Here is an 18,759-nt window from a genome sequence, read left to right as displayed (position 1 = left end):
TGTGTGAGGTTTGTTTTTTGTGTTTCGGAATATCATAATTTATTATCGGAAATTAACGAGATATCGAAGCTGGCTTTGAACCAGCATCGCCTTCGGCGTCTAGGGGTCACGGGCTGGCCAACCTTTTCATATATTCCCTCCGTCCTGGTCAATAGTTTACATTTACTTTATTTCCCCATGTAAAATAAAGCAAATGTAAACTATTCACTAGGATAGAGGAAGTAAGTTTTTGTATTCAGCAAATTCTGAATTTACGATTTTTAAGTTTTTAGCCATTCAAGTTCAGGTCGACCCAAATCACGCGGTGTAGTTCATTCGGTCAAGTGTACTACTTTAGCAATATTCCCAACTAGAGAGGATTGTTTTGGTTTGACTCGTTGTTGGAGTCGAGATTTGAATTTTGTGTTGTTTTTGGTCCGGTGTCGGTTTTGACTCTAGTTAGTGTCATTGCGACCCCGTTATCAGGCATAAAACACTCCAGGTATTTTTGAAATGTTTTGAAAATTTTTTCGTTTTCGAAATCGTTTTTTAAGTTTTCCTACGCGTAATTATATAAATTGTCGATCAAACGTAGCGATTCCTAAGCATGTTGTATTCCGATAATCATCGGGTGTTTGTTGGGGATTCAACAGATACCGGGTATCTACTGTTACATGTGTTATATATGTTTCTTGTGAGAATGTTGGATGGATTGGAAGTTGTATGATTGTATGAATATGGAGTATTATGGATGATATGATCATGATGGATGTTATTAATTGGCTTTTGTATGTTTAGTAACATGGATAGGAAAGGATATATGTATACATGATGTTTAGTGACTGGTTATAACATTTTTTGGCATGATTCGGCTGAGCAGGGCTGGTACTCGACCGAGTAGGGGATACTCGACCGAGTGTGGGTATGTGAGTTTTGGACTATAGCTAATGGTTATGACCACTCGGCTGAGTAAGTGGGGCACTCGACCGAGTCGGGCGTACTCGACCGAGTACCTAGATTACTAGACCGAGTATGCTTTATGTGTTATCTGAGGTCAGCTACTGGAGTGAGATACTCGACCGAGTAGTGTAAGTACTCGAACGAGTAGTCCGTACTCGACCGAGTACCTCAGGTACTCGACCGAGTACCTCTTTGGCGGACGTGTTGTTTATTTTGAGCCGTAGGCTATGTGCTTACATTTATCTTGGTTATATCAGCTCAAAATGCCGCCAAAAAGATCTGCCGCGTACCTTCAAGCCTCTGAGATGAGTCTTAAGAAGGTTGCCAGAATGATTTATCAGCAAGAAGTGCTCATAGAGGCAATCAAGAATGTGAGAAAAGGGGAAGGGAAACTGGTGGATGTATCTCAGCTGAGCACCACCATTTCTCGCTTCAATCCTACTACCTATGAGAGCACCTGTGAGCCCAAGCTGCTTGACAAATGGCACCAGGAGATGGAGAGTGTGCTAGAGTTGGTTCGTTGTCCAGAGGAGATGATGGTAGAATAAGCTGCGTTCTACCTAAGGGATGAGGCTGAGGTTTGGTGGCAAAACGAAAGGGAAGGAGCTTGTACATAATACAGGAATCTGGGTCAACCTGCAATTCAATGGGCAGGATTCAAGAGGGCTGTGAGAGATCACTTTGTTTCGGAGCACATTCGCCATAAGCCGAGGGCTGAGTTTGATTCCTTTTCTATGGCTGATGACATGACCGTCACCGAGTACTACCACGTGTTTATCAAGCTGTCACCATATGCGGAGGATATGTAACTGAGTCAACGGAGTTTGGCTCTTCGTTTTGAGATAGGGCTAGCAGTGAAGATCACTGATCTGAAAGATTTATACGCAAGGGTAAGGCACGCTGAGAGGCTAGTGGACATGGCCAAGGAGGCTAAAGAAAAGAGTGTGGAAAAGAGAAAGGCTAAGAGTGAGGGTGGCAACCAGTCAAGCCAAAAGAGGAGCAATCACAATCAGGCTAAGAATTTTTCTGGGGGATCTAGCTATGGCGGGGGATCTCGAGCTTGGGTAAGAGACGGCCAGAGTACTAGTGAGAACTCCAATCTTCTATGTTTCAATTGTGGTGGGATGGGCCACAAACGGTTTGAGTGTACGAGCGCTGCAAGGGGAGGAGGAGATTTTCCGAGGTCATATCAAGGAAACTACTCGCATGCTCCGAGTCAGAGTCTAGCTAGTAATAGGCTAGCTGGGTCATGGGGTAATCAAGGAGGCCAAGGCAACAACAATGATAGCTACAATCGCAATAATGGAGGGTCTTATCAGCATCTGACCAACAGGTGACACAGAACTCGGTAGCTAAGCCTACTACTTCAGCAACCACGGTTCAAGGTAGAGGTCAGAAAAACAGCGGGAACTTTTTATGATGGGTAAGCAGGAAGCTGAGGATGATGCTCATGTTGTTACTGGTACTTTCCTTGTTCATAACACGCCGTCTTTTGTTTTGTTTGATTCAGGGGAAACCCACTCGTTTGTGTCTAGGGGTCATGCCTTAGTTATGGGGTTGGGAGAATATGAGTTTGTAAAAGATGATGTGTTTATACCTTCGGGAGAGTCCGTGTCATGTACTAAGTTATATAAAGGGGTGTCTATGATGGTTGGGCAAGTAGACTTACCAGTCAATCTGTTAGAGTTACCTTTGGAGGGGTTTGTGGTTATAGTCGGGATAGATCGGTTGGGTAAGTACTAGGCTAAGATAGATTGTCGGTAGAAGATAGTGTCTTTAAAAGGGCCTAAGGGAACCAAAATGTCATATAGGGAGTTTGTTGTAACGCCCAAGATGAAACTTATATCAGTGATGACTTTAAAGTCATATTTGAGAAAGAAGTGTACTTTGATCCTTTGCCTCGTGTGGGATACTCGGGTAGAGGAGCCGTCAGCAACTGATATACCAGTGGTTAGTGAGTTCGGGGATGTTTTTCCGGAAGAGATACCAGGATTACCTCCTAAGAGGGACATTGACTTTAGTGTTGAGCTTAAACCGGGGACGGTATCTATATCTCAGGCTCTATACCGCATGGGACCTAAGGAGTTGGAAAAGCAACTGAATGAGTTATTGGACAAAGAGTACATTAGACCTAGTGTATCGCCTTGGGGTGCACTAGTTTTGTTCGTGAAAAAGAAAGAGGGTAGTATGAGGCTATGCATCGACTGTAAAGAGTTAAACCATGTCACCGTGAAGAACAAGTATCCTTTGCCAAGGATTGATGATCCTTTTGACTAGCTGAGTGAAGACGGAGTGTTTTCTAAAATAGATCTGAGGTCGGGTTACCATCAGTTGAGGATTGCAGCTGAGGATATTCCTAAGACAACATTTCGATCACGGTATGGTCACTATGAGTATGTGGTAATGCCTTTTGGGTTGACTAAAGCACCAGCAGTATTCATGGACCTTATGAACTAGATCTTTAGTCCGTTCTTGAACAGGTTTGTGGTAGTCTTTATTGATGACATTTTGGTCTACTCTAAGACTAAGGAGGATCACGAGGAGCACATGAGGTTAGTACTGCAGACTTTGCGAGATAATCAGCTGTATGTTAAGTTATCTAACTGTGAGTTCTGGTTAGAGAGGGTGGCTTTTCTAGGCCTTGTGATCTTAAAAGAAGGTGTGTCGGTGGATCCTAGTAAGATTGAGGCAGTGTCAAAATGGGAAACACCAAAGAATGTTGCTGAGATCCGAAGTTTCTTGGGTTTAGTTGGCTACTACACGAGGTTCGTAAAGGATTTCTCTAAGACCGCTAGACCTATGGCAGTTTTGATGAGGAAAGAGACCAGATTTCTTTGGGATGAGAGTTGTGAAACGACGTTCCTGTAGATACCCAGTATCTGCTGAGACTCCAACAAACACCCGATGATTATCGGACTACAACATGTTTTGGGATCGCAGCGTTTGATCGACAGTTTGTGTACAACTTTACGTCGGAAAACTTAAAACGATTTCGAAAACAAAACATTTCAAAAAATTTCAAAAATACCTAGAGTGTTTAATTCACGGTGACGGGGTCGCAATGACACTAACTAGAGTCAAAACCGACACCGGACCAAAAACCGACTCAAAAATTCAAATCCCGACTCCAACAACGAGTCAAACCGAGTCAACCACAAAAACAAAATATCTTCAAACCTTCTATATTAAGTTTTCCCGGATTCATGTTGGTCAAGTACCAAACATGTGACTACAAAACCTAGGATAGAACAAATCATGATTGCGTTTGTTGTGATAGTGACAACACAACTCGAAGACCCGCGACGTGGCTCGCGCCTCTTTGAGCAGCCCAGGTGGCCACGTCGCTCAAAACTCACACAACCACTCATTCTCCTATAAATACCCCTCAAATGCCACCCATTTGAGACTTACGCGAGTGTCCGCCCCCTCTTTTCTCCCTTAAAATTCTCGACTCGACTTCTTAAGTCACAATCCGACGTGTGTTTACGACCTACCGATCGTAAACACGAGCCTTACACATTGTTTGGTACCGTAATCGTGCATTAAACCACTTGACCGACAACTTTGACCACTACACCATCACTAAACTTTTAAAACACTCTTTACTTACCAAAATGGTTTTAAACCGAGTTTTTTCCGATCAAACGAGTTATTACACTTACGTCGGTCACTCGCCATAACCGAACATGTAAGTATGAGGGTGTAAAAATCCTCTTTTATTATGTTTTCATTTGTTTCATGACTTTAACATGCTAAAACATGCATAACATGAACCAAAACATGGAATAAACGAGCCAAAACCGATTTTTTGGTCTGAGGCAGAAGCCCCTTAGGTCGCCAAATGGCTCGCGCCTAAATGGGGTGCTCAGACCAGAGATCAACCGTGTTTGTTCTCGTCATTTCCCTCAACCCATTTTTCATATTTGTAATCGGTTTTTACCATTTCAAGTATTTTCGAAACCTTTTTGTTTTTTTTTCACATGTTTTAACCATAAAACATTCTTCACCCTTGGTTCTTCATACCATGACGGTTAAATCCGTGTTTCGGTGATAATATTTGGTTAATGACATTTAAAAGGTATTTTAAAGCCTTTTATTTCATTTCTTTACATTTTCAAGCAAACATATTAGTCACCAACGCAAAATCATCCTTGGTTCTACATACCATGCCGGATTTTAACCCTGGTACGATGACGAGTACCAACTAATTACATTCAAAATGGACTTAAAACAATTAGTCCATAATCATTTTCAAAACTATTCATGTCAAGCTTGTCAAACCGAACCCGACACCGAATATTATCAAATAATGATGATTATTCGAGTCTAGTTCTTCAAATCGACAAATGCGGTCTAAACGACCCTTTCAAAACAAAACCGGGTTCAAAAACCCATTTTTAACACGTTTTATAACGTTTTCTAAACAGTCAGAACACGGCATACAACCGTTGGCTAACCCGCGCCTCAAGCAGGCCTTTTCTTTCTCATTTTCAAAACCAAAGGGAGGCCCCTTACACCGCCGGGCGCTCGCGCCTCTTATAGCCGTGCAGTGCAGGGGGCTGTTCCCTTCGGCATTAGTCTAGGACGATCCCGACTCTGGTTAACCCGGATATAGGACGGATCAGATGACTATTCGATTATTCAAAACCATATTTGCAAAATGCCTTACTAAGATAAATGGATCATGTTATGCACCCTAAACCTAATACGGTAAATGGATGTTTAATTTTCGTCTTGCATGCAAATCAACCATTAATCCAACTCGACATCTTATACTTGATACGTGGATTAAATCAACCGACTTAGAAAGCTCTCACATGTTAGGTTTAAATCATTGGATGCGCATTCATGCATTTAAACCGTTTTATCAATTTTTGCATTCAACCAACCAAGATCGATCAGTAGAGGCCGCTAAACGCGGGCGGGATTGGGTGTCTGATTAAAGGGCTTCCCAATACGTACCTTCACCTCTTACTCAGAAACTTTGGATAGTGGACGACCTTATCCAGGGCGTACGAGAGTCATTCTAGAGATAGGATGCTAAAGAGGGACGATTTCCTTATCTTTAGTACCTATGTCAAATGCTGCTTTGTGCTTCGATTTGACTGAGGTATAAAGTGTAATTCGAATGGGTTCCAGGCATCCCACAAATGCTTGGTGGCGACTCCGAACATCTCTAATCGTTTCGAGACCCTTACCGAGACGAAACCGACCGATCTAAAACGATCCGGTCGAAGGCATTTTTACGCCGCCAAGCGTGGCTTTCAAGAGACCGCTGCATGTCCACAATTTGGCTTGGCGTGCAGGTGGCCCGTGACCGTAGATCGGTAGGTGGCCCAAATCCACAGACCGAGACGTAGCCCATATCCACAGTTTGGCGACTCCGCTGGGGAAAACTAGGACACTTAAATCTTTGTGATCCCTAGATGGTGAGACTCGAACAAGATCTTGGTTGGAATGCATTAATTGATAGTACGGTCACGGTCGGGTTCCTTGTCCGGGCCCACAACCTAACCCTTTTCGACCAATTCGCTCGTCCCGTCGGCGTGAGTTTTCTCATCCCCGCGTTTTGAATCCCGATTGAGTCAAGCATACCATTGACGTTACACATTTCTGTTTCGTCAAAGAGCTTTCATCACTTTCGAGCACGAGGCTAGGGCACCCTCCTTACACATTTTGTTTGGATTGGTATCCCTCTCGTAAATCGGGGTTTGATTGCTTGGTGTGTAACCCACCCTTCTAAGCCAAAACCCGTGTCAGCATGATGCATAATATAATGAACTGTGAGTGCTTATGTGCTATTTGATCATAAGTCCTTCCGTGTCATTTTCAAACTTTCAAAAACACCCTTTTTGCGCCGTTATAATGGCCATTTCAAAACTCGGTCTTTCGCCGGCCGATGCACGCCTTTCTAGGCCGTCGTAATGACGATTTTCAAACCCGGTTTTGTATAACCGTTTCAACACGCCTTTCTAGGCCGTCGTAATGACGATTTTCAAACTCGGTTTTGTATAACCATTTCAACACGTCTTTCTAGGCCGTCGTAATGACGATTTTCAAACCCGGTTTTGTATAACCATTTCAACACGCCTTTCAAGGCCGTCATAATGACGATTTTCAAACCCGGTTTTGTATAACCATTTCAACACGTCTTTCTAGGCCGTCATAATGACGATTTTCAAACCCGGTTTTGTATAACCATTTCAAATCACCTTTTTACGCCGTTATAATCACCGCGTCTAGACACGGATTTTAACCCGTTTCGCGCCGACAATGGCTCCCTTTCAAAACACGAGAAAAGCACACACCCTTTTCTCGAGACACTTTCGAGATCCCGAGGACCATGCACCGTCCCCGAGACCTTTTCAAACATTTCAAACCCGATTTTAAAAACATACAATTTTGAATTTCAAAACCGTCTTTGGAAGCAACAAACTGTTTTGCGAGCCGACTCAAACTCAAACCGTCTTTTGCAAATAAACTTAAGACAACCCTTTTCAACTGATCGACTTGCGGAGATTTCTATCTTCGGAAGCCGCCCATTAAAGTGACAAATAAATCTTTTTGAAAATCTCTATTTTCGAAAACTTCAGTCCACCATTTCAATTCTGCCTCGTGTCTATCGAGTCAAAGCAAACGTACTTATGGGTCTTTACTTATGAGTCGTCTCACCACGAGACCCGTAAAATGGCGTCGCGCCGTCATGATTGGACTCGTGTCAAAGGTTCGGTCAAACACCGTCACGTCACAAATCGAGTCAGCACCGAGGGACCACACACGGTCACCCCGTCTTATTAAGTCGATCTTTGTCTCGTCCTCTGTGTTGTCTGTGTTCAGTCTTGGACCGTGTCGGATTGAGTTGTAATGTGAGCCGTTTTTCTGCCTCAGAGCCATGGCCCCGTCTTCAACTTCGTCTGTCAACCACAACAACAATGATAACAACAGAGATGTCACAACTGATCAGCTAGCCAGCCTACTTACCGCTCTTAAGGTCACCCTGGATCGCGTCGAGACCCGTATCGACGCCCTCGAGAACAAGGAAATTGTGGAACATAATACCCCACCTCTGACTGAAACTGAGAAGAGGCTGAAACTCTTGGAAGAACAACTCCTAGCCCGGGGTAACAACATCCACCTTGAAAATAACCGAAGGTTCGAACCTGTTGGGGACCGTTACCGACAACTTCACCCCCGACGATGTGCCTAAGTTCAAGGGAGTGGAAGACCCACTCAACCACATCCGTGCTTTCAAAGACTACATGGCCATTAAGGGGGTCAAACAGGAGCTTTTTACCAGAATCTTCCCGTCCTCTTTGGAGCCGATTCCTCGCCAATGGTACTACTCCTTGGACCCGAAAAACCTTACCACTTGAGATGAGATCGCAGTCGAGTTTGCCAAACAGTATGCCGACAACGTCGAAATCCAGGCCAACACCCGTACTCTCGAGGTGTTAACCCAAAATGACAAGGATGGGTTCACTGAGTTCCTAACCCGTTGGAGGAGGGTGAGTACTCGGTTAATCGATGGCCGTGAATCAACTCGTGGAAAAATTTGTCAACAACCTCCGCCCGGTTTATGCCAACCTACTGAGGTATCAAAATATCAAAACGTTTCAAGATCTGCAGATTCTAGGGACACGTATTGAGGACGACCTCCGAAAGGGTGTCTTAGCAAAGACCACCGGCAGGGGTTACCAGGGATCCACCTCAACCGGATCTCGCCCTTACGGACAGACAAACAAGATTGATGAGGTTAACCTCGTCGAACTATCTGCCAAGAAAACTGAACGCCCTCAGAGAGTGTTCACCAACATAGGGTCGACTTATGCAAGTGCCTTGAAAAGGCTCATGGACCAAGGGAAGTTACAACCGATCGGGCCCACCCCGGACCCGGCCGACGCCAAGAAATCCCGATTTTGGAACCCCAACGCCCTCGCCGGTATCATCGAGGGAAAGGGCATGATACCGAAAATTGCTTCAAACTCAAGCACCTCATTCAAGACATGATTGAGAAGGGAGATTTGCCTATACCCCCACCAACTAAGCCGAACAACAAGACGAATCCTCTGGGAATTCATGCCATCTATGACGATGAGCCGACCTTAGACTGTTCAGTACTGCCACCATGCTCACTATGTTTCAGCAAGTCGAAGAGGCCATAGCCAGCCTCTCTGAGAGAATCACCCGACTCGACGATGCCTACCGTCGACTCATCTTTAATCCCCCAACACCGCGTCCGAGGGAGAATTCCCCAAGCATTCAAAACTACCCACCCCAGGATGGATTGCTCCCGCGACCATTCTGGCATAGACCTCACGAAAATCACCCTCAAAATAACTACCCTCAAAATAACTACCCTCAAAATAACTACCCTCAAAATAATTACCCTCAAAATAACTACCCCCATAAAAATCGCCCTCACAAAAATATTCCCCACAAGAACTACCCACCGAGGAATACCCCTCCAAGGTATCCTCGAGACCCTGAAATTAACGGCATATGGCGGGATGATGTTGAGGATGTATATGTCATCCCGGGGAAGGAAAAGCGGACGAAGGAAATCGGACACCTCACCCGGTCCGGACGTCCCTATCAGAATCCGAGCAACTCAGCGGTCGTTCCAACAACGAATGACCAAATCGTCCCGGAAGCGGACACTCAACCAAAGGCTCCCGAGAACTCAATCCCGAGACAACTCCAGAAAGCAAAGGCCGAAATCTCAATTTGGCAACTGATTGCAACGTCTTTTGAGCACCGATAGGCCTTACTGCAGGCCTTGGGGAAATTAACCGTGCCCTCCACCTCTTCCCCAGAAGAAATAGTGGCACACATGACGAGAGACGCCCCTGATTTGAGTAACCCGGTCGTCTTCTCCGACGAGGATATCCCCCTGTTCGGAACCAATCATAACCTGGCTCTGTACATCACCGTACAATGCCTCCAGAAAAATATACCAATGGTCCTCGTGGATGACGGTTCCGCCATGAATGTCATTCCTCTCAAAACTGCCCACAGGCTGGGTATCAAGGAATATGATTTAATCCCAACGAATCAAGGAGTACGCGCCTACGACGACACTCGTCGCAAGGTCGCTGGGCTAGTCACTTTGGCCGTCGCAACCGGGCCACTGGAAAGGCAAACCAGTTTTCAAGTGGTCGACATCGACGTGTCCTTCAACATGCTCCTGGGACGTCCCTGGATTCACGCCGTCAAGGCGGTCACATCAACGCTCCACTAAAAGATCAGGGTCCCCTTCAACGGGAAAACGATCACAATTCCCGCTTCCCCAATCAAAGCAGTTTTGAGAAGAGGGGTAACCTCCCAAGCCATTGAGGAGGACGACAATGAAATGTGGGGTTTCCAAGCCGTGAACACCATAACTGATGAACCTGCAACCTTTGAGTGTGACCCGTTCACCAACCTCACGATCAACCATATCATGATGCGTCAGGGTTACTTCCCGGGTTTGCCGCTCAATCCACTAAAGGACCCATTGCCTCCCTTGAAACAAGCTAAGGTCCCCAACATTCCCTTTGGGCTGGGATACGAACCTACTGACAAAGATATCCAGGAGATGAACCTCCTAGTCCGAAAACGCAAGAAGCACGGGGTTATCCTCCGTCCCTACCACCTGACTCTCAACGGATACTTTGTCCCCGAGGGAGAGTCGAACTCTACCACGGCTTTCCGGAGCCAATCTATGACTCGTGGCCGGGGATAGATACCGGGAGTGGAAGTCTTCCAGGATCGCTACTTTATCCCCGACAACATCGAAAAGATCATCAGCGAGTCCAAACCGTCACCATGCCTTGACGGACAAGCTGTCACACTCCTCTTCGGGGAAGATAACATTAAACACCTCGACTATGAGGACATCATCAACATCGCCCTGAAAGACAACCAATTTGATCCAACCGCCTTGATCTCCAATACTGACCCGGAGAAAGCCACCCAGGGCTGGAGGAAGACCATCAAGTGGACCGATCGCCAAGGCCGCATTCTCAAGATAACAACTGGAGAAGGCCCTATGTTCAAGGAGGGAAGTGAGGAAGATTCTGAGTCTGAGTCGGAGTCAGAGTCTGTCATAGCTCCTAACACTTCGGATGTCCCAGTCAAGGTCCCCTTCCCACTGTTTTATCACAAAGTCGTGGCTGATTCAGAGGCTGAGTCCACTAGGGTCACCCCCACTCCCATGAAAGGTGACAACCTGGAGCCTATTCCAGGAGCCACTTCTCTGTTGTGTCGCCTCTGACTGACCACGAGATGTCTGTCCTTTCCGAGCTTTTCGCTCGTGTCAACTTAATGAACGCTAAGTTTGCTTATGACTCGTCTCAATTTAACTGCAATGCAATTTTGAATGACTATGAGGAATTTGACTTGATTGACTACCCACCCCACTTAGCCAAAGAACTTGACAAACGGGAAACCAGAACCCCCATCATTGAGGAAACCGAACCTATTAACGTAGGAACCGACAATACACCTCAAGAACTTAGGATAGGGACAACCCTGGACCCCTCGGAAAGACAACAGTTCATTGACCTCCTCCACGAATACAAGGACGTGTTCGCCTGGTCTTACAGAGATATGCAGGATTGACAGAGAAATTGCGAGCACCGGATACCCATTAAACCGGAGCTAAACACTCGTGAAAAGCAGAGTTACGCCGGATGCGTCCTGAGTGGGCCCTAAAAATCAAAGAAGAAGTGGACAAACGGTTCAAGGTGGGTTCATCAAAGTGTCGAATACTCGGATTGGGTGGCCAACATTGTGCACATGCCAAAGAAAGACGGAAGAATTCGGGTTTGCGTCGACTTCGGATCGAACAAGGCGAGTCCAAAAGACGACTTCCCTTTGCCACATGTTGACATTCTGGTAGACAACACCGCCGAGCATGCTCTCTTATCATTCATGGACGGGTATGCTGGGTACAACCAGATTAAGATGGCTGAGGAAGACATGCACAAAACTGCGTTCACTACACAGTGGGGTACATATTGCTACACGGTCATGCCTTTCGGCCTCATCAATGCCGGAGCAACCTATCAAAGAACCGCTACCACTCTCCTACATGATATGATGCACAAGGAGGTAGAGGTATATGTCGATGACATGATTGTCAAATTAAAAGAACGGGATGGCCACATCGGTGCCCTCCGGAAATTCTTCGCTCGTCTGCGGAAATATAACATGAGACTAAATCCTCAGAAGTGTGCATTCGAGGTCACCTCCGGAAAACTCTTGGGACATGTCGTCAGCAAAAGAGGCATTGAGATTGATCCAACCAAAATCAAAGCCCTACAACAAATGCCTCGGCCTAAGAACGAGAAGGAGATTCGGGGATTTCTCGGTCAGGTCCAATACATCAGCCGGTTCATTGCCAAGCTCACTATGATCTGTGAACCGATATTCAAGAAGCTTCGTGCCTCCGATCACACCGATTGGGACGACGACTGTCAAAAGGCATTCGACAGGATAAAGGAAATCCTATCCAAACCTCCTGTCCTCATGCCACCTCAACCGAGGATTCCTCTATCCCTATACCTGACTGTTACCAACACAGCCATGGGCGCAATGCTAGCACAAACAGTTGGCAACGAAGAGCGAGCCATCTACTACATCATCAAAAAGTTCATTGAGTACGAGACGAGGTATACCCAACTGGAAAAGACATGCCTTGCCCTAGTATGGTCAACAAAGAAGCTGCCGCATTACATGCTCAGCTACTCGGTCCACATCTACTCCAAGATGGACCCGGTCAAGTACATCTTCGAAAAACCCGTACTAAATGGAAGGCTGTCTAGATGGACACTCATGCTGTCCGAGTTTGATCTCAAGTTTGTACCCCTCAAGGTTATCAAGGAAGAGCGATCGATTTCCTAGCGAAAAATCCCGCCAATGAGGATCCAACGACCGACACATGGTCACTTCCTGACGAAGACATCCTTTGTGCCGACTCTGACGCATGGGACCTATACTATGATGGTGCATCTAATCGAGAGGCTTCGGGGTAGGAATCCTTCTAATATCACCGAGGGGAGAACATGTTCCGATCTCGGTCAAGTGGACTTCGCCGTCACCAACAATGCCGCCAATATGAAGCATGTCTCATCGGCCTACAAGCGACCATCACTCGGGCATCAAGAGATTGAGGGTCCATGGCGATTCCTCACTCATCATCAATCAGGTATCCAGATCATGGAAAATCCGATCTGACAGCTTAGCTCCCTACCGAGCGAAGATCAATCAAGAGGCCGAGTTCTTTGACCAAATCGACTACTTCCACTTACCGCGAGAGGAAAATCAATTTGCTGATGCCCTAGCAAAACTCGCCGCGCTCGTCAACATACCTGACGACATGACATCGATGCCCCTATGTGTCGAAAGACGGAGCGAGCCAGCTCACATTTGTGCCATTATCGACGACGAGGAAAGCCATGATGAACCTTGGTACCAAGCCATCCTCAATTACAAAACCAAAAACGAATTCCCTCCCAACTCTGATCAAAGAGGACAAAGAGCCATCCGTTTACTTGCATCACAATTCGTGATAAACCAAAATCAACTCTACAAAAGAACACCCCGAGGAATTCTCCTCCTTTGCATTGACCTTTACAAAGCCAAGAAGGTTATAGGAGAGGTCCACGACGGAGAATGTGGCCCTCACATGAGTGCAATGATGCTTACACGGAAAATCATGCGGCTAGGTTACTACTGGACAACCATGGAAGTCGATTGCCGTAACTACGTCAAACATTGCCACAATTGCCAAATCTTCGCCAACATACAACACATACCACCATCCCTTTTATACACCATGACATCACCCTGGCCATTCTCGACCTGGGGCATCGACATCATCGGAAAAGTCAACCCGATAGGCACCAAGGGGCATTGTTTCGTCCTCGTCGCCATCGACTACTTCACCAAATGGGTGGAAGCGCAGTCATATGCAGTCTTGACCGCCAAACAAGTGGCCAAGTTCATTCAAAACAACATCATCTGCCGATATGGGGTACCCCATGAAATTATCAGCGATCAAGGCTCTCACTTCCGGGCGGAAACTCAAACCTTGCCGGACAAATACAAGATCAAACGACATCGATCATCCCCCTACCGTCCCCAAACCAATGGAGCGGTGGAGGCAGCGAACAAAACTCTTGTTACCATTATCAAGAAAATGCAAGACAACTACCGCGATTGGCCGAGCAAACTCCCATTCGCACTCTGGGGATACCGAACCTCCATTCGAACACCGACAGGCGCCACACCCTTCTACCAAGCATACGGTATGGAGGCGGTTCAACCGGTAGAGTTAGAGGTCCCTTCTCTATGCATCCTACTGGAGAGTCAAGTCCCTGAGGCGGAATGGACCCGTCGAAGGTACGAACAACTCACTCTTCTAGACGAACGGCGACTCAACGCCTTGCACAACGTCCAGCTATACCAACGACGTATACAACAGGCATTCAACAAGAAGGTTAAACCCAGAAACATCCAGGAGGGCGACTTGGTCCTCAAGTTAGTTTGAGCACCATTACCCGTAGATCCGAGGGGAAAATTCAAACCCAACTGGGCCGGGCCATACCTGGTCAAGAAAATACTTTTGGGGGGCGCAGTGAGACTGAGTGACCTAGACGGGGAGGACTTTACAAACCCAACCAACCTAGACCAACTCAAGAAATACTACCCTTGAACCCTATCAGTCAACAACCTAGCCTAGTTTTGCAACTAGCATCGACCTCAACCCTTTTCAAGTCAAGTTCCTCAATGTGTTCTGATTTGAAATTGCATGTTTTATCGAGTCTAAGCTGCGGCACTTTGCCCATTTCGAATGTCCTTTGATCCGTCAAAGGCAACGTCCATTTGCACTACAAAAACCAAACCCCCTGAACTACGAGCATGGATTGATTTCACCTCTTCAGGTGAATACGTAGGCAGTCCTTCTTATGCCTGAGGGATACAACCACAAAACCCAATTCAAATTCACAAAACATTTCGAACTACGATCATGTTTTGATTTCACCTCTTCAGGTGAATACGTAGGCAGTCCTTTCTTACACAAGAAGGATACAACCATTCCCACTTTCAAAAATAACCATTCCCACAATAAAAAAAAAACATCACCCACATCAACTTTCAAAAGAAGAAAGGGAAAACCATTCCCTTTCCCACAAAATACAAAAATGAGCCTTTCTCCCTTTCCACAAAATATCACTTTCCCAAGTGCAATTGTTTAGGACGATTCAAATCGAGTTGCCTTCACAAAATGGATGGAAGAAACAAGCGTTCACAACTTTCCGACACGAGCAATCCTCTTATTTAATTAATAATGGGAGGGATTACAATTTCAACAACAAATAAAGCTCGACGAGTCTACAACTTGTCAAAGCTAAGGTGTCAACTAACACACCTCACATAGTAAAACTAGCACAAAACACACAACAACTAGCTAGTACAACATAATAAAAACTCACAACAATAATACAACATAATAATAAAGTGGGTAATGGAGGTCTTCACTCTTCCATTCTACCCTTGCCTTTTCCTTCGGGGTACATCTTCCCCTTGTTCTTCTTGTTGGCCCGCCTAGCATGAACTTCTCCCTCGGAACGGATCCTAAACGGATCTAAGACGGCGACGGCCTCCGGTCTGGCACAAGACCCCATATTTGACCCAAGACGAGCCAATGCACGGCCCACCATATTCTTGGGGCCGGAACTCCTCCTCTTCGGTGGTCTCATCACATCGGGGGTAGCTCCATCAACATACTCCTCAAAGAAGGCACGGTTGGCCTTGACAACCTCTCGGTACTTCAAGTCGACAACCTCGTCCTTACGGAATTTGGATCTCTCTTCCAAGGACGGAGCACGTGACCATTTGACATAAGCGGGAGTCACCCATGTCGTAGCAACGGGGTTTGGTACCTCCCAAAGCGGCCGAGTGGCCCACCATCTTTCGAAGAACTCCACAAGCTCGGAGTTCCGGAAAACATTCTCTTGAACAAGAGTATCTTGAGCGGGCACCTTTTGTTGACGCCCCATTTGCCTCATGAGCCTTTCGAGATAAATGAAGGAAACAACCTTCAAGCCCACCACCATCAAAGAACGAGGACTAGCACCCGACGCGGGCAACCCCGTGAAGGACCTCAAGTGCCACCACGGCACCACCCAACGGATATGAGGACCACCCTCCTCCGCCAATCTTGCGGCCCAATAGGCCTCGGTGGAAGCAAAACTATCCGGGTACAATTTCTTCCTCATGGTAAGGTGACGGAAGGAATAAGAAGAAGGATTAACCGGAGGCTCTACATACCTTAGCCTCTCCAATAGCCACACTTGAAGGATCCTTGGCGATCCAAAAGAGGGAGCTTCTCCACAAGAGCCTTCCTTGTCCAAAGCTTGGATAATCTCTCCAAGCACCAACCATGATGGATCTCTACCATGCTCCATTTGCTCAATCACATGGATAAGGGTCATGCTACCATGACATCTTGGCCCCTCCTTCTTCAAAACATCAACAAAGAGATACACATGGACAAGGCAAAATGCAAGAGCCCTTCTCCTAGCAACCTCCGAGACATTAGCATCTAACCGATTCGAGAAGATGTTGATAAGAGCCAACATATCCACACCATGTAGAGCAAGAAGGAAGTTGACTTGGCTTGTTGACAAGCCCAACATGGAACAGAATTTCTCCTTGTAGCACAACCGGGTCAGAGGAAGCACCGGAGCACAACCCGGCGACCCACCAATGGCTCCAACTTCTTCGGCAAGAGGACAAATTTCACCTTTCGGGAAAACGAAAACATGATGTTTCGAATCCCAAAACCGAGAACATGCTTCAAGAAACGAAGGTTGCACCTTGACTTGACGAAGCAGCAACAATTGACCAACTCCCATGCAATCGAGTTGATACTTCTCGGGAGGCGACAAATCCCGGCACCATTGTCGCAATGCATTCTCGAAAGCATCCATGAAATATTTTTGTGGAAGAAGAAGAGGTTTTGTAGAGATGTTTTTGTGTTTCGGATGATGAAACAATGAAGCGCAAACGTCCCTATTTATACAAAATGATCAGCGCATTTTTCAGAAAAAGAGGAGAGCCGGCTTCTATCGCCAAGACGCTCGCGCCTCTTTGAGGCTTCTCCAGGATTCCCGCTGTTGACTTGTCTCTTTCAACATGTGTTTTCTCCTGACACCTCAAACCTCCCGCCAGGAACCTCGCGCCTCTTCGGGATGATCCGGGAAATTTTGTGTTTCTTCACACTCACATTTCCTTGTTTTCGCGTTTTACGAAATCCGACACGGTTTCCATGACGCAGCTTTAAACATACGGATTTTTCTTTCTTTTTTTAAAGGGGGGAAGGGCTAGTCGCCCCGATCCGCGATGGATCGTTTCCACGTCAGTCGGAATTCCGAAAATTTTTCGCTTTTTCGCAAATCAAATATCAAAATCGAAAATTGATAACACGACATCAATTTTCCTCAAAAATTCAAGCGCTCACAAATTCGAGTCTGGACATCAAAAACCAAATATACTCGCAAAAATCCTTTTCTAAAAATTCGTTCCTGACGGTTTGAGTTTTTATATTTTTTTCTCGAGTCAATTTTCAAAATTTCAATGCAATTTAATTAACGGCACGAGTTAATTGCTCAAATTTTCAAATCAATTCCTTTTAAATTCCAAACATGACGATTTGTCACGGAATTTTCAAAATTTCAATTTTAACTTCAGGTCTTCTTGGTTAATTTTGATTTTCAAATGCTTTACGTGTTTACAATCAATTGCTTCTACGTGTTTACGTTTGTGCATATGTGCTATCTGTTGCCTGTTTTTTTCTACACTAACGATGCAGGAACTGGTGCAAAGCAAAAGGAGAATCAACAGCCGACAAGCGCTCCTCCGAAACACAACACAAAAAAGCCAAAAATCACAAAACAAACTACAATCCAAAAACACATATGTACAAACCGCCTTACGCAAAATACATCGACAAACGTCTATCATACTGACACTGGCCTAAAACAAACGTCTATCATACAGACACTGGCCTAAAACAAACGTCTATCATACAGACACTGGCCTAAAATAAACGTCTATCATACAGACACTGGCCTAAGACAACGAACTGGGGGCTATTCGCCACCTACCGAACTAAGCACTCTCTATCCTCTCAAACGGAAAAGAAAGAGAGCAACATAGGAAACAGAGGAGCAACATCGAAAGTAGAGGAGGTTACCATGACGATAACCCCCCGCTCCTGCTCCTTGACAAAAAAGAAGACAGTGTCTTGCAGACTTCGGATGATGAGGAGGCCAAGAACCATGATGCGATGCACCATTCCGATACTGAACCCCACTCATCAGCCACCCTGTCTATGAGCCACAACGAAAAGGACAAACCAGCCATATTAGCCGCCTATCCTCCTCTACGGAAGCATCCTCCACCACCGCCTCGAATACGACAGCCTCCTCGGTCGCTACATCCCCTCCGGGATCGACTTCCTCCTCCAAAGACTCAACAACGGACCCCATCGGTCCCAGACGATACCCTGCGATCAAAAAACAAACAAAAAAACGTCAGCCGAAATTTCGGCATTACGACGGCATGAAATGGGTAAACCCAAAAACAACAAAAAACAACCTGCAATACAAAAAGCAAGGGGCAATCCCGCCCCTAAACCACTCACAAAAAAAAGACACAAAAACGACTCGCCCATCTTTTCAAGCAAAAGACGAGTTAAAACCACAAAAACGGCATTTCAAGACCCATACAAGGTCTGCCAAAAACCCAAAATACATTCCCGACACAATGGGA

At 45.9% G+C, this 18,759-nt stretch overlaps 1 protein-coding gene across 1 annotated transcript; it reads left to right on the top strand.

Moving 5' to 3' along the window:
• The first annotated feature begins 2,358 nt into the window (after nucleotides 1-2,358).
• On the top strand, nucleotides 2,359-3,216 carry LOC141620043 (uncharacterized). The gene is made up of 2 exons (XM_074437017.1): nucleotides 2,359-2,671; nucleotides 2,789-3,216. Exons 1-2 carry the CDS (start codon nucleotides 2,359-2,361, stop codon nucleotides 3,214-3,216), a joined length of 741 nt encoding a protein of 246 aa, XP_074293118.1.
• Nucleotides 3,217-18,759: the final 15,543 nt, after the last annotated feature.

This window comes from Silene latifolia, chromosome X, assembly GCF_048544455.1.
Source record: "Silene latifolia isolate original U9 population chromosome X, ASM4854445v1, whole genome shotgun sequence".
In the NCBI taxonomy this organism is placed as follows: Eukaryota; Viridiplantae; Streptophyta; class Magnoliopsida; order Caryophyllales; family Caryophyllaceae; genus Silene; species Silene latifolia.
This window is presented reverse-complemented; position numbering and strand designations above follow the sequence as displayed.